At 42.1% G+C, this 13544-nt stretch overlaps 1 protein-coding gene across 18 annotated transcripts in view; it reads right to left on the reverse strand.

The window, feature by feature from the left end:
- Window positions 1–13544, reverse strand: part of LRRFIP1 (LRR binding FLII interacting protein 1) — a 103288-nt gene that overhangs the window by 14796 nt on the left and 74948 nt on the right. For 13 of the 18 annotated variants that reach the window (XR_005602271.1, XM_039554577.1, XM_039554579.1 and 10 more), the window contains 7 exons: window positions 8706–8738; window positions 7829–7954; window positions 4979–5149; window positions 4023–4115; window positions 3469–3561; window positions 2224–2316; window positions 1617–1758 (listed from right to left, as the gene is read on the reverse strand). Coding sequence is in view for 17 of the 18 variants with exons in the window: in XM_039554577.1 (XP_039410511.1) it covers window positions 1617–1758; window positions 2224–2316; window positions 3469–3561; window positions 4023–4115; window positions 4979–5149; window positions 7829–7954; window positions 8706–8738 (751 nt within the window). In the remaining variant the exon portion in view is untranslated. Of the gene's footprint in view, window positions 1–1616; window positions 1759–2223; window positions 2317–3468; window positions 3562–4022; window positions 4116–4978; window positions 5150–7230; window positions 7303–7828; window positions 7955–8705; window positions 8739–13544 lie in introns of all 18 variants that reach the window. The other 5 variants (XM_039554578.1, XM_039554580.1, XM_039554570.1 and 2 more) reach the window with 2 other exon arrangements.

Raw genomic sequence — 13544 nt, forward strand, 5'->3', positions numbered from 1 at the left:
AAAGTTGAGGGGGCCACACCACAGCACATCTCCCCACTTAAAACCCGAAAGACAGAATGAGAAGAACAGGTTAATAAAAGATCAGCTTTTGCCAATTATGTGAGGCAAAGCAGCGATTGAATTAGTAAGGATCCAGGGGGTTTGATCAGTGAAACTCACCACCACCCTCTCAAAGCAAGAAGTCTCTGGTGCTGGCTCGTGTTTTTGTAAAGGAGGAGATTTATGCTCTTGGCTGTGGGAAGGACAGCTTTCGTAGAGGAGAACAACTGGCTGAAGCAGTGCAATTTAACAGCAATACTTGCAGATGTACCTCTAAGGACTGTTTTTCCTCAGCAATATTCTCTGCAACTTCAACCCTGATACCTCTCTATTCATGCAGGAGTCTGATGCCATTACAATGGAATACTGAAGGATTATTCAGTCATATTCTGCTTTTAAAATCTCCAACAGGCATCATCAGTGCACATGACAGACACTGAATGTAAAATCTGATTGGCAAGCAAATGGTTTGCCTGTTCAGACCTCCCAGCACAGATCAAAGCTAAGGTAATCTGTGCCCCTTATTTCAGCCACCCAAAGGGGTGGGGACTTCTGTGGTTTTTTGAAGGTTATTTTTGTTGTAACAGTTTTCCTTCAATTTGTATTTACAAGCAACAGATATTAAAACAATAGTGTTTGTTGTTAGTTAGTTTTTGAGTCTATGCTGTACCTCTTCTGAAAAAAACCCACCAGAATTAGGAGATACGGAAAACACATTACATTTAAAAATACACCCTTACCTTGGTTTTTGGTGTTCCACATTGTTTCCACACAGAAACTGAGTGAGGAAGAAGCAGCCAAAAGCTCAAAGCAAGAGAACTTGCACTTGCAACAATTGGCTGCCTGCTGCTATTTATTAGTGTGTTCATTTAGATCAAAAAGCCAACAAACTAGAAGTATTTCCTCCTTTCCTTACACTAGTACAATAGTTCTCTAAATGGCCATTCACCACATAGAAGAGGTTTTGCCAACCAGATTTCTCCTTCCTAATGCTATCCACATCAACTATATCCTTTGAATTTAAGTGTTAATGTAACGAGTAAAAACGCAGAAGTGTTAATTTTAACTGTTCAGTACCACAGGATACCAGGAGCAAAGAATTTATCCTTTGGTGTGCTTTGGCAGAGCCCAGCATTGCTGTTCAAGCAGACACAGTTCTCAGGGATAGAAATGAACCACATACAAGTTCTTTATAGAAACCTAAAACGCCTTTTCTTCCTGATTATTTAAGGTATGTGCTGCAAAATACTGAGCAACAGTAGGATTATCCTGGGACAATTTTCCTATTCGGGGTTTAAATGGCGATGGGAATGATTGCTACTTATCTGTAATGTCCTATTTGTATTCCCATCCTTTGTCACCTTGAAGGAGAAGTGAATTTTGCCCCTGGAGGAGACTGCAGGGACACGCTGGGAGTGATAATCAACATGAAGCAGGAAGATGCACAGGGGGTGATTCGACAAGGAGCATGCTTCGTGGTGTGTTAATTGTCCCATTAACAACTGCCCCATCCAAGCAAAGGTGGATGAATGAAGGACAGACAGGCAGGAGGGGCTGAAAGGACACACAGCACTTACCTAGCATCCCCTCCCCTCCTGTCTTTAATGCCTGAGTTGTGCCTGGAACAGTTCGGGAAGAATCCAAGTGTCCTTCGTTACCCAGAATGTCTGATGTCTCCCCGTTGGTGGCTGTATCAGAGTCTGGGATTATTCCATGTTTCTGTGGGAAGCAAAAACAATGCTTTAGAGCCTGCTGCTCGGAAAGGGAAGGATCGTCAAGTGCTCTTGTCCGTGATACTCTGAATAAACAATTGCTTCAATCATTCCATTAAACATGGCTGGAAGTCAGGAAGGAGAACAGATACTGCAGTTCTCAGTTCAGCCATCCTGACAGAAAGCATGTGATCCCAGCTCTTTTTTTTTGTTTTTAAACATAAATCTGCTGCGTAAGATGTTCCTCAGAGAAGTGTCTCCTACAAAAACAACTTCTTAAGACTCCAGTCTACACTAAGAACTCTCAATCAATAGTAGGGGAAAGGACTTTATATAGAAAATCCCTGAAATGGCAATTTATAGGCAACATGAAAATTGAGTTACTGCTACTAGACTTAATTTTTCTGCCCAGATGTAACAGGGGGAAAGGGTCAGCAGATGAATATAAATTTCTTTTATCCCTCTTGCATACCTTCAGTTGCTCCTTCAGCACAACCACTTCGTCTCTAAGGTCATCCCGCTCACTCCTTATGGAATCAAAGAAATCTTTCTGCCTCTCTAGTGCCTGAGTTCCCAACACAGACAGAGGGCGAGGAGATGTGAAGAAAGGAAGGGAGACAAGTAAAGGCCATGAAAAGCAAATGTAGACAAGAATGAGCAGATTTAAGATATTCAGTGGATGGAAGGGGCACAGATGACAAAGGTTGAGTTTACAGATTCAAGGACCAAGTTTGCATACAGAGAGAGAAACTTCAAATCCAAGAAAGGCACAGCTTATTCAATAACCAAGAATTCCTGCCAAAGACATTCAGAGCCAAATTCTTCATTAGAGATCCTTCAAATGAGGGTCCATTTTTTATTCCTATCTGCTAGACAAGCTAATCCATATCCACATGGATTTAGCATGCACACTGAAGGCATCATGCCATTCCTACATGTTAACAGAAGGGCATGGAAGTAGACCCACTGGATTTCAGGAGCCTTTTTATTTTACATTTTAATTAATTTGAAAACTGCCATTAAGTCATCCTTGGTCTGGGATGTACCATGTGCAAATGCATATTTGGTACCAAACTCCCCCCTCCCAGTATTTCTATATAAGTACAAGTAGAACAATAAAAAAAAAAAAATTAGACAATTTTCAGTTTCAAGCTGCTACAAATTCTTGGACATCACCAACATGGGCAAGCTGCCATATTTCTTTCTCCTGCTCTATTCACAGGAAGCCTTTTAGTGTTCAGCTGGAAAAGAAAACCAGAGTGGGCTTCCATGTGGCTTTGATAAGAGGTGGTGGGAAGGGATGAGAAGCAAGGGAGACTTTCATCCCAACAGCCTATAAATAGCTCTATTACCTCTTTATCCCACTCCCGTTTCTGCTCAGTCCGCAGATTAAATCTGAATAAGCGAAAATTCAGTGCTGATGGAATTGCATTATAAATAGCACTTCCTTTCTCCATATGGCAAATGCAAATGGTGCAGCACAGCAAATCAATTACCCTTGGTCTGAAAGCAGACCAGCTGCTAGATTTTCCTTGGATTTTAAGATACTGGCCAAAGACAAAACTTGCTATTTGCTACTTCACTGGCAACATCTTAGGACAGCCACACCAAGCAAAGGCACTAAGGAGGGTTTTATCCATGGGGTTTTATAAAAGCAGGACCAGGTGGAGAATGACAGTGCCACTTGGAACAGATTTCAGGAGTTGACAAGTCCTACCCCTATTTTTTTGTCCTTCCACTCTATTGTCTCCTGAAGATCGGAAATTTCCCTGACATAGCTCTGCTGTTTCTGTTGCAGCTGTTGGATTTCCTGAGGGGCAGGAGCAAAACAAGAAGACAGAAAGCAGGTAACAGGTTAACAAAGAAGGCCAAGATTGCAGTGATGGCAAAGAATGAAAAAAGTCAGGTGCTAAAGTAAATGAGTATCTGCAATGCACAGTTTCTGAGATCCCAACTGAACCTGTGCTCCTGAAGACAATCTTCTTATCCACAACATGACTTAAAACAAGTTATACAGTTCTGTTATTTTCCTCTGCATCTCCACAAACAGCTGTCCAAAATGCAATACTTAGGAAGAATAAGATAATACTTAGGAAAGTACTATTTGCATTAGTCAGCTCTGAACCTGTTTGGCCTGAAACACTAATATTTCTTCTGGTGAGAAACTTGAATAGTGAATAAATTTCTCCATACCTCACATTCTCCACTCTACTGCTAACTGGAATGTACCAATCAAAGAAGCCATTAAAAGAAGAAAAAAAAGTTACTTACTGCAAGCATTTCTTCTCTCTGCTTCAAAGCCTCTTTGATTTCCATGAACTGAAACTGCAATATGCTATGAGCGTGCTTCTCCCTCTCAAATTCCTGTGAATAATGGAATATTCACAAGATTATTATTAATCAAAAATAGCATCCCATCAAAATGGGGAAAATAAGCCCAAACACAAAGAAAATGCTTACTGCAATGTGGTTCTTGAATATCCCTCTAATCACAATCCCACAAGAGTACAATTTTTATCAAGTTTGTCCTTTTTCCAAGATGCTATTATTGCACCAAATATAGAAGTGGCATCATTTAGCCCATTTCATAAGCTGAGCAGCAGGCTGAAGAGCTTTGACACTCCAGTCCTACAGACTGCACAGATGAACGGATGGGAATTTAACTCACTCTTCCCACACGGCCATGCAGTGAAGGTTAGCTGGACTTTTAAATAAAAAGAAAAAACCACACTGTATCTTCCAGGAGTTGTGTTTTGAAGTGGGGTGTAGTCAAATGCCCCAAGCTACAAGAAGGCAATTCTGAAAACATAAGCCCCAGTTTTTTTATTTAACACCAAATCACTAATTGAATTCATGTAAAATTAAATTCAACACTTAACCATGGAGCTGCCTGAACTGCACAACTCTCCCACAGGCTGTCTGGAGACATCTTTGCGTGTAAAACAGCTCCAGATTAACTTTAGAGATGGAATATAAAAGGAGATGTGATAATATCAATATATCAACCAGCTAGAACATTTCTCCCCTTCCTCAGAAATGGCTTGGGGAAAATTCTCATTTGTATGATCACAAGTACACAATAAGCTGCTATTCCACTTGCCTTAGCAGTAATTAAACCAGCAACTTGTTCAAAATTTTGAATAACAATTTAGCTGCCTCCTCCTAAAGATCTCTACCCCCCTCCAAATCTCTCCCCGTGATGTCCCATGCCAGAGCTATTTACATACTTTACTTTTCTCTTCATATTGCCTCCTGGATTCTGCCAGCTGCTCCTCTAACTCTAAGAGTGCATCCTTCAGGGTGTCCACTTGGTACATGAAATTGGTTTTCTCATTGTCCAGTTGAGCATTTGACACCATAGCCTTCTTGTATTTCTCCTCAACTTCAGCTAGAGAGTCCTGCAGAGAACAAGCAAACCCGGTCAGAGTCAGCACTGAAGGACACTTTGCCAACCAAGACCTTCAGTGAGAAAATAAAGCCCCAAACCACAAGCTCACTAAGTTTGCCTATGGAAAGCAGCATTAATCCTGTGCTGGAGGCTTCCCAGCTGCCCCCAAGGTGAGGAAAACCTCCCGTGTCCCCACCACACTTGTGCTTCCAAGCCAAGCAGCCTTACCTCAGCACGGATAAAATGCTTCCTGTTCTCTGCTGCTTCAGCTTCTGCCTTCCCGGTTTTCTTCCTTCTCCCTCCTCCCCCTGCCCCTGCACATTGGCAGCTCAAAGCAGCTGCTGAAGATGACAAGTCGGGATTTTTTTTTTTAAAGGTAAACTGGCCTTGATCTAAGATCACTTAAGATCTGAGGCCTGAAATTAAGGCAGTCTGACAGCCACTTCACACTAATTTCAGGGATCCTTGCAGTGTGGGAACCCTTAAATACTGACTCAGGGATTAGAATTCACTGTGAAAGAGAAAGCTGCTGCAGCTTTTGTGACCTGATGTGTGATCTCCCATTAGGTTTCCTAAATCACATCCCTTCTTTACAAAATTACTTTCTAAGATACAACTCCCAGTGTCTTGAAAACCCCTTCTACCAGCTTGATTCAAATATGAGACTCTGAGATATTTATAACAACAAATGTTGGTAAAATAAAGATCAGCATAACTTTTCATTTCTGCAGGCAAACTTTGCGCTACTTGATTTTAATACAGAAATAAAAGAGTTATATAAACAAAGAGTTATACAAACAAAGCGGTGTAAATGTGCAAACAAGGAGGACACACATGTCAACATTTTAGTTTACAGATCAAATACGTTCTCTTGGAACTTGTGTAATTTTAATTATTTCAACTGAAGTACGGGTGAGTTTCATATACTTCCTTTTTCAGCCAATAAACAGAACTAAGGATGATATTGGCAAAATCTAGATCAGTTTAATTGACATTTCTATTAACAAGTGAGATGATTTGTCTTGGAGGACATCAATTTGTCCAGTTCCAAATGCTTAACCGTGCTTTGGTGCACTTTCCAGCTCCAGACTGGAAATACCAAGGACAGGAAAGCCACCAGGATTTGGAAAGCTCAGAAAGAAGCTGGAAAGGAAGTATGTGCCAGGAAAAAGTTAAGGAAGTTCTGCTCTACTCCTTCAGCATGCCACGTTTTGGTTTCTTAGCATCAAACAGTGCAGCTTAGGTCCAAATCACCCCAAAAGGCAGTCTAAGGGGCATGGATTGAAAAACTACCTAAATCTTTTAGCAGAGTGATTATTTTGCTCCATCTGCTAACTCACTGACCAGGAAAAAACCCCAAATTTTACCAAAAAATGGCTCAACTACTCTGTTTCCATTGAAAACTCACTTAAGATGGCAACACCTTCATCTGTCACAGCGTTGAGCTGATAACACAGTCAGCAATTAATGCTGGCAAATGTTGCATTTATCTATTTGCCTCTTCCAAAAAGCCACAGCTCACATCACTGCTCACTTACGAAGAGGGTGGTACATGGATGTACAAGTTGGTTGTGACACCGAAATGTATTTATGGCTTCATGGAATGCTTCAGCATTCCTTCTTCATGTAACAGGCTATGTTACATGGAGTTTTGTTGCAAGAATTCTTTAAGGGCATCTTCTGCCATCTAAAGATGAAACCAAAATGACTCCTCACATGACCTTATAAAAATAAAAACATGTAAGGTTCTAAACTCAGATTTGTTTTTAGTCCTGCAGGAGATGAGTTCTACTTCATCTCCCAATATTGGAAGGTTTCCTGGGTTAGGAAACTATATTAAAAAAAACCCAAATAATCTTAATTTGCTAATAAAATGATAACCACCTCAAACCAGCAAAGACAACATGCAGTAGCAACCTTTCAGTGAACACTTGGAAGCATTTCTCACCACAACCAACCCAGGTCAGAACAGACACTTTGCCAGTTAATGAGACACTCTGCACACAGTTCCCAACCTCTCCAGGAGAACAGCATGCAAGGGCAGCTCTGGGGCTCACACTGGGGCCAGGGTTAATGCTCACACACCAGTACCTTCAGTTCTTTCAGCCCCTGCATGTATTTGCCTTCTACATCCTGAATCTGGTCCTTTAACTCATAGATGTCCTGAGGGAGACGGCGAGAAAGGTCAGTGATGCCAGGGACGCTAACGGGCATAATGCAGCCAGGAGGGACAAGCAGCGCTCAAAGTGCTCCTTTCAACACCTCTCCCACACACGTTAAGGGCTCTGATCCTAAGCTGAGGCCTTGCCAAACAAGCAGATTTCTTGGTTAGGAATTTGTGCTAATTCTGCTTTCTTGGCTGGAAAAAACAGAATCTTCAGCATTAAGGACAAGGCGCAGACCCAGGTTCAAAGGCTCCAACAATCACAGCCCAGCCCTTCTCTACTGATGATCATCTTCTGTCACAGGCTCTCTCCTCTCCTCTCCAGGAGTGCAGTGTATTATCTCCATCCTCCTATCATTCCCTTTTCAGGATGGGAGGTGCCTTTTACAGCTGAGAGATATCACCAACAAAGCTGTTCACTCCTCCTTCACAGCACCCGATTCACTGCCACAACTGCCAGCTTCTTCCTGGGAAAGGAGCCTGAAGGATATTCCATAGTTTATCCTGGGTTTAATTACTTCTCACCTTGATTTCCCTGATGGATGCCTCTGTGTCAGCTGAGATGGACGTGTCCCCACTGCCTCTCCGTGAAGAAGTCCCGCCCAGAGAAGCCAAGGTAGCTGCTGATAAACTTGAGACAGTTCGTGCTCCCTAGGATCACACACAGATAAACCTGCTTAGAACTTTCTTTTCCAGACAAATCACGGGGTTTTAGATTTTTTTTTTATACACACATTACACCAATCCTTGCACTTCTAAATTATGCAGTTTTGATTAAAATCAGACTAAGTAAAAAAATCAAAATCGAGATTTAACAAAGGAAACTAATGAGAAAATGCAGATCAGAAGTATTTAAATAATACTGCAATAGGATTTTGCATAATTTAGCCTTTAACTATAAATTCTTAATTGGACAAAGTCTTTAGGGGCTAGTATAAACCTGCCAGGCATTTTCAAAACTTGTAATAATACATTCTGTGGAAGCTCTGGAAGCTCCTCTCCTTTCTGGATATTTATTTACTCTGCAGCAGTGGCCACATGAACTATTCAACTGTACTCAGGGTTAATGTAGTAGCCTCCTCTTTTATTATGATAATTTATTTATTTTTACATAAATAACTTAGGTCTCATAACCAAGATCTAATAAACACACACAGTATTTGTGTGGCTTGGCCTAAAGCAGTTTCAGCCAACTGCTGTTGAAGGTCACCTATTTAACATTGAGTCAGCAGGGGCTGAAAAGTTCATCTTCAAAAATCCTTTAGCAGAAGGCTCCAAAAATTCAAATTTTTGCCCCACAATGGATCTTAAAGGAGATTTCTGTACACCCATGGCAAACTCTACCTACCAAAAGGAATGAAGAATGCACTATTGTCAGAATAATTGATAAGATGCTTCTTACCTTCTCAAAGTCTTTTTCTGGCCTTTCCTCAATCTGTAAAAGAGAGATTGAGAAGGAATCATTAATAGAGTCAATAAAGGGTAGGAGAAAGCAGTAATATACCAGAAATGCCACCACATCCTCCCCCTCCCAAAAAGCAAGATACCAAGTTAGACTTGAAATCTAAAGCTTCCAACCTGTGGTAAATACTCCCCACTCAAGACAACAGGGACTGCAACTTCAAACAGAGATCCAAGACTACAAAACTGATCCTTGAGTCAAACATCAGGGATCAGCCCAAAGTCTAAATAAACGGCTCTTTTAGGGTTTCAGTACTTCCCTGCAATTTACTAATTTAGAAGAGAGATCCTGCACTAAAACTAGTCTAGAAAAACCCAAACAGTGAGAAAGTAGCATTTAGGAGGACAGGAAATTATCATGGATGCAGACAGCTTAAATGTTTAAAAGTTACGGAATATCTCCATCTAAAATGGAACTAAGTGTAAAAAGGACTGAATGAAATGAAAAACTCAGCAGAACTCAACAAGTCCTGAATTCTTCTTGGAACATTCAGCACAGTCAAGATGGTTTCCCAAAAGACTCCTAGAAAATGAATGTCTTCCCCACACCAAGAAGAGTCTAATTGCCAAAGGGAATAGTGTTTTTGAAATGACTGGAAAAACAATCAGGACAGACCTGATTCAGGGGAAGGCAGGGGATAATTGAGGTTAAGTTGATAATTTCCATTGAAAACACACTCAAAAAACCTACATCTCTTTCTAATCAGTACACATTTGGTACAGTTGTTGGGGTTTTTTTCTTTGAATTATATAGAATAATACGGGGATGATCCTACTCATCATTTTTGATGCTACCAATGTTACCCTACTAAAAAAAATAATCCCAGAACTGAGAGATACCTGTTACAAATCAGCTTTTTACACTGGCATCTCACAGCTAAAATTCCCTACGAATTAGCATTAAGAAAACTTAAGTCTGAGGCTTTGAAGTAAAATAAGCCAGACTTAAAGCACTAGATCTAAACTTTGCAAAGACACTGAATACACAAAATATTTAGGGAAAACTCCCTCAAATCTCTGAATTTGGAGGCAATAAGAGAGGGTCATTAATGAAGGCAGACACTTAAACTCAGACCCAATGAACAAGAGTTGTGCAAAGAGCTTTTTATTTTCATGCCAGACAGCTCCAAGTGCTGGGTTTGGCAGCCTTCTAGCCCGGCCAAACACTGTGTTGTTGTTTATCAAGACAGCTGTGGCAGTGTCAGTAGTGGCATGTGACAAAAGATTAGTGTGTACACACACATCTACCTCTGGAAATCTGTGTACAGCCTTTCCAAAATCAGTCTTCCAGGGCACAACTAAAAATATTTATTTTCCTTCAGCCATTTGCACAATGGCCTCTATTTTGTGAAACCAAGTGCAACCTCAGTTTTTAGCAAAATAAAGAAGGGAGCAAATATTGATATTGTTTTAATGATGCATCACATGAGTCAAATAAAAGCTTCCATTTACAAAGGGGAATGCTGAAGACAAGGTGGTGAGAGATACGACTACAGTGAGTATTTCTACTCAGAGCACCCATAACCACACCTATGAAGCCTGCTACACCTTTATTGCAAAACTATCTTAAGTAATAACTCTAATGGGGCATAATCTTTAATAATGAAAGCTATTGAGTAACATCTAAAATTGAGATGGTTAAGAAAACCAACCAGATTTCATTTTCCCTAGTGATGCCCTTGCACACATCCATCCGGTGCCATGAATGCCATACTCAGAGCAGTTTCTCCTCAAAACCAGTAACTATCCCTACCAATTTATTTAAGTATTAACACTTAAAAACTCAAACAATTTTGAGAAAAGCCAGTTCCTCACACCAAAATAACACCCCCACATTACCTAGATGCCTCCTGCTACACGACACTTTTCTCAGCAAAAAACCAGTCGGAAACCAGCAGCATTTAATTTTATGGTTGCATGGCAGTGATAAGCCAAAATCTGTCTTGTAGAAAGAGAGAAGCCTAATCTTAGGTTAATATTTTATTCAGCTTTCATCCTGCTCGTGTTTGGATAAATGTATTCACAGTATCACTCCTTTAAAAATATAAACTTTTCCTAAAGGAATCAGCCACTAGAGGGAACTCCAGGTTTCCAGCCTTCTGCCAGTCCCCCTCTGGCAGTTGATTCAGCAATAAATGAAACACTGAAAGGTCAGGAGAGAAATGTTTATTTTTATTTGATGTTGTACAGAATTCTTGCCCAAAACACTTACCTTCTGTATTAGCATTCAATCAAGAATACTGCTATTATTAAATAGGCTGAAAAGAACTTCTCCACCTTCACAGTACTCAGCACAGCCCTTCATAAAAATATCCTGGCTTTGGGACTTTTCCACACACAAATATAAAGGACTGACAGAATACTTGTCGGTAAAGGAGATTTAAAAAGGGATTCACCTAATGGTACCTTTAATTTACACAATACTACTACTTTTCATTTGCACAAGGGTATGGGTCTGTCTCTAATCACAGATTATCTGCACAAGGGTATGGGTCTGTCTCTAATCACAGATTATCTTCCTCTTCACCAACAACTGGGGCAATTTGTACTTTAGTGCGTAAAAAAGCAGGAAAAGGAAGTAATTTTCCGAGGAACTCCAGCACGCACATCTTTGTTTTGGCTGGTCTCTGCAAAATAAGTGCAGTGGGATCAGAGTTCAGCCTCTTCTGACAGTGATTTCGGAATAAATCCAGAGGCACATTACAAAAATGTCAGCAGTATCAGAGCTCACCACAGCTGGAAACATAACACGAGCAAAGCCACCCCACAAGCCTTTATATGGATAAAGTGCCTGTTTTCCATAGATTAAAAGGGTTAACCCTTGAAGCTCTTTGCCACCAGTGGAGTGTCCAGGCCAAGATGAATCTCTGCAGCACTACCACAGAGCATCCCACCAAACAAACACCTACTGCAAGTAAAGGGCTCTTATAATCAACAAAGATCAGGACTGAGGCACAGTTTCCAGCTTCCAGGCTCCTGAACAAGCCTGGAACTCTTCTGTCTGTCCCAAGCTCAGGTATCAGAACAACTTCAGTGTTCAGCACGTGGCTGTCACTGCCCAGGTCCAGCTCAGATCTTGCACTTAGCTCAACTTCCTCACGAAAGCAAGGGGGTTTTTTGGTGACAAATCAAATTAAGATCATTTCCTGCCCTTAAAGCAGCACAGTGCAGCTTGAAATAGAAATATGGCCCACAGCAGAGGAAAGTTGTTAGGCTAGAGCTGAACACGGGATGGTATCTACAAAATCTGGAATTAAAAAGCAGAAAAGAGGTACTGCAGTCAGTACAACCCCTCCTACAACCCCCATCTTACCAGTCTGATCAGCTGGGCTGGGGCAGGCAGTAACAGAGCTCCTGCTGTTTCTCCAACGAGAGCCACCTTAACTCTAGCAATTAGCAACAAGCCTTTCACAGTCAGCAGGGGAAAACCACTGCTGAAATTTGTCAGGTCTGAAGAGGGTTTGTGAGAAGAATCTTCTCTCAGGAATGAGTGCTATGCCAAACGTCACTGCCTAAACAAACTTATCAGTCCCAGAAATGCAAGTTAGCACTGCAGCAAATCCTCACTCCAGAGGGGCCCAAAGCACATCCAGACTGTCAGAGGCAGGGCTAGGATACAACCTACCCTAAACCTTCAGATACAGAGAAGGCAAAGCTTCGCAAGTGCCTCCATCAAAGTTAGGTCTGTCAATATCTTCATTTCATTGCTGGTGAGAACATGATGAGCTTCTGTCAATGGTCAAAGGTGTTCACAACTGGGCATTGATGTATGACCTGAGCACTGCATGTATGACCTGGGTGTATGGACACACTGGGGAATGAGAGGCTGGAGAGCAGCAGGGACATGGGGATCCTGGTCAGTGGCCAGTTGGATCCGAGTCAGCAGTGCCCTGGAGCCAGGAGGGACATCCCTGTCCCGGGGGATCAGGCCCAGCATGGCCAGCCAGGCCCGGGAGGGCATTGTCCCACTCTGCTCTGGGCTGGGGCAGCCTTGCCTTGAGTGCTGGGGCACTTTTGGGTGCCACAATATAAGAACAATATTAAGCTGTTAGAGATTGTCCAAATGAAGAGGGGGGAGCTCAGGAGACTGAGGGGAGAGCTCATCATGGCCTGCATCTTCCTCCCCTGGGGCAGCTCCCACCTCTGCTCTTTGTGGCCACAGACAGGACCCAGGGAACGGCTGGAGCTGTGCCAGGGGAGGATCAGGCTGGATATCAGAGAAAGGTTCTTCCCCCAGCGGGTGCTGGGGAACTGACCAGACTCCCCAGGGAATGGGCACGACCCCAAGGCTGCCAGAGCCCCAGGAGTGTTTGGACACTGCTCCCAGGGATGCACAGGGTGGGATTGTTGGGGTGTCTGTGCAGGGCCGGGAGCTGGACTCAGTGATCCCTGTGGGTCCCTTCCAGCTCAGGATATTTCACAACTCTGTGTGCTCGGGCTGAACTCCAACTGCTTGTGTTGCTGCCTGAGCCTCCAAAAGAAGGGAGAGACCCAGGATGAGCCATCATCTTCTCACCATAGCAAAATGTGCCCTCTCCTCTTGTTTTGCCTGCCTTGCCTTAGAAAGCCTTCAGATAAATACTACTGCATTCTGAGTCTGTTCCAGATTTAGAAATAATTGCTTTTCACTCGTAGCTTCTTAATTTAAAAAAGAAAAATAACAAAACTCCTGCAATTCATATTAAATTGGCCCAGCTCTGCCAAAACACGCTGAGAACTCAGGCACAAGACTTACCCCGATCTGTACAGAAATATCTGATGTTTGCTCTCAGTAGTCTTA

The sequence above is a fragment of the Corvus cornix genome, chromosome 7, assembly GCF_000738735.6.
Source record: "Corvus cornix cornix isolate S_Up_H32 chromosome 7, ASM73873v5, whole genome shotgun sequence".
Taxonomy (NCBI): Eukaryota; Metazoa; Chordata; class Aves; order Passeriformes; family Corvidae; genus Corvus; species Corvus cornix.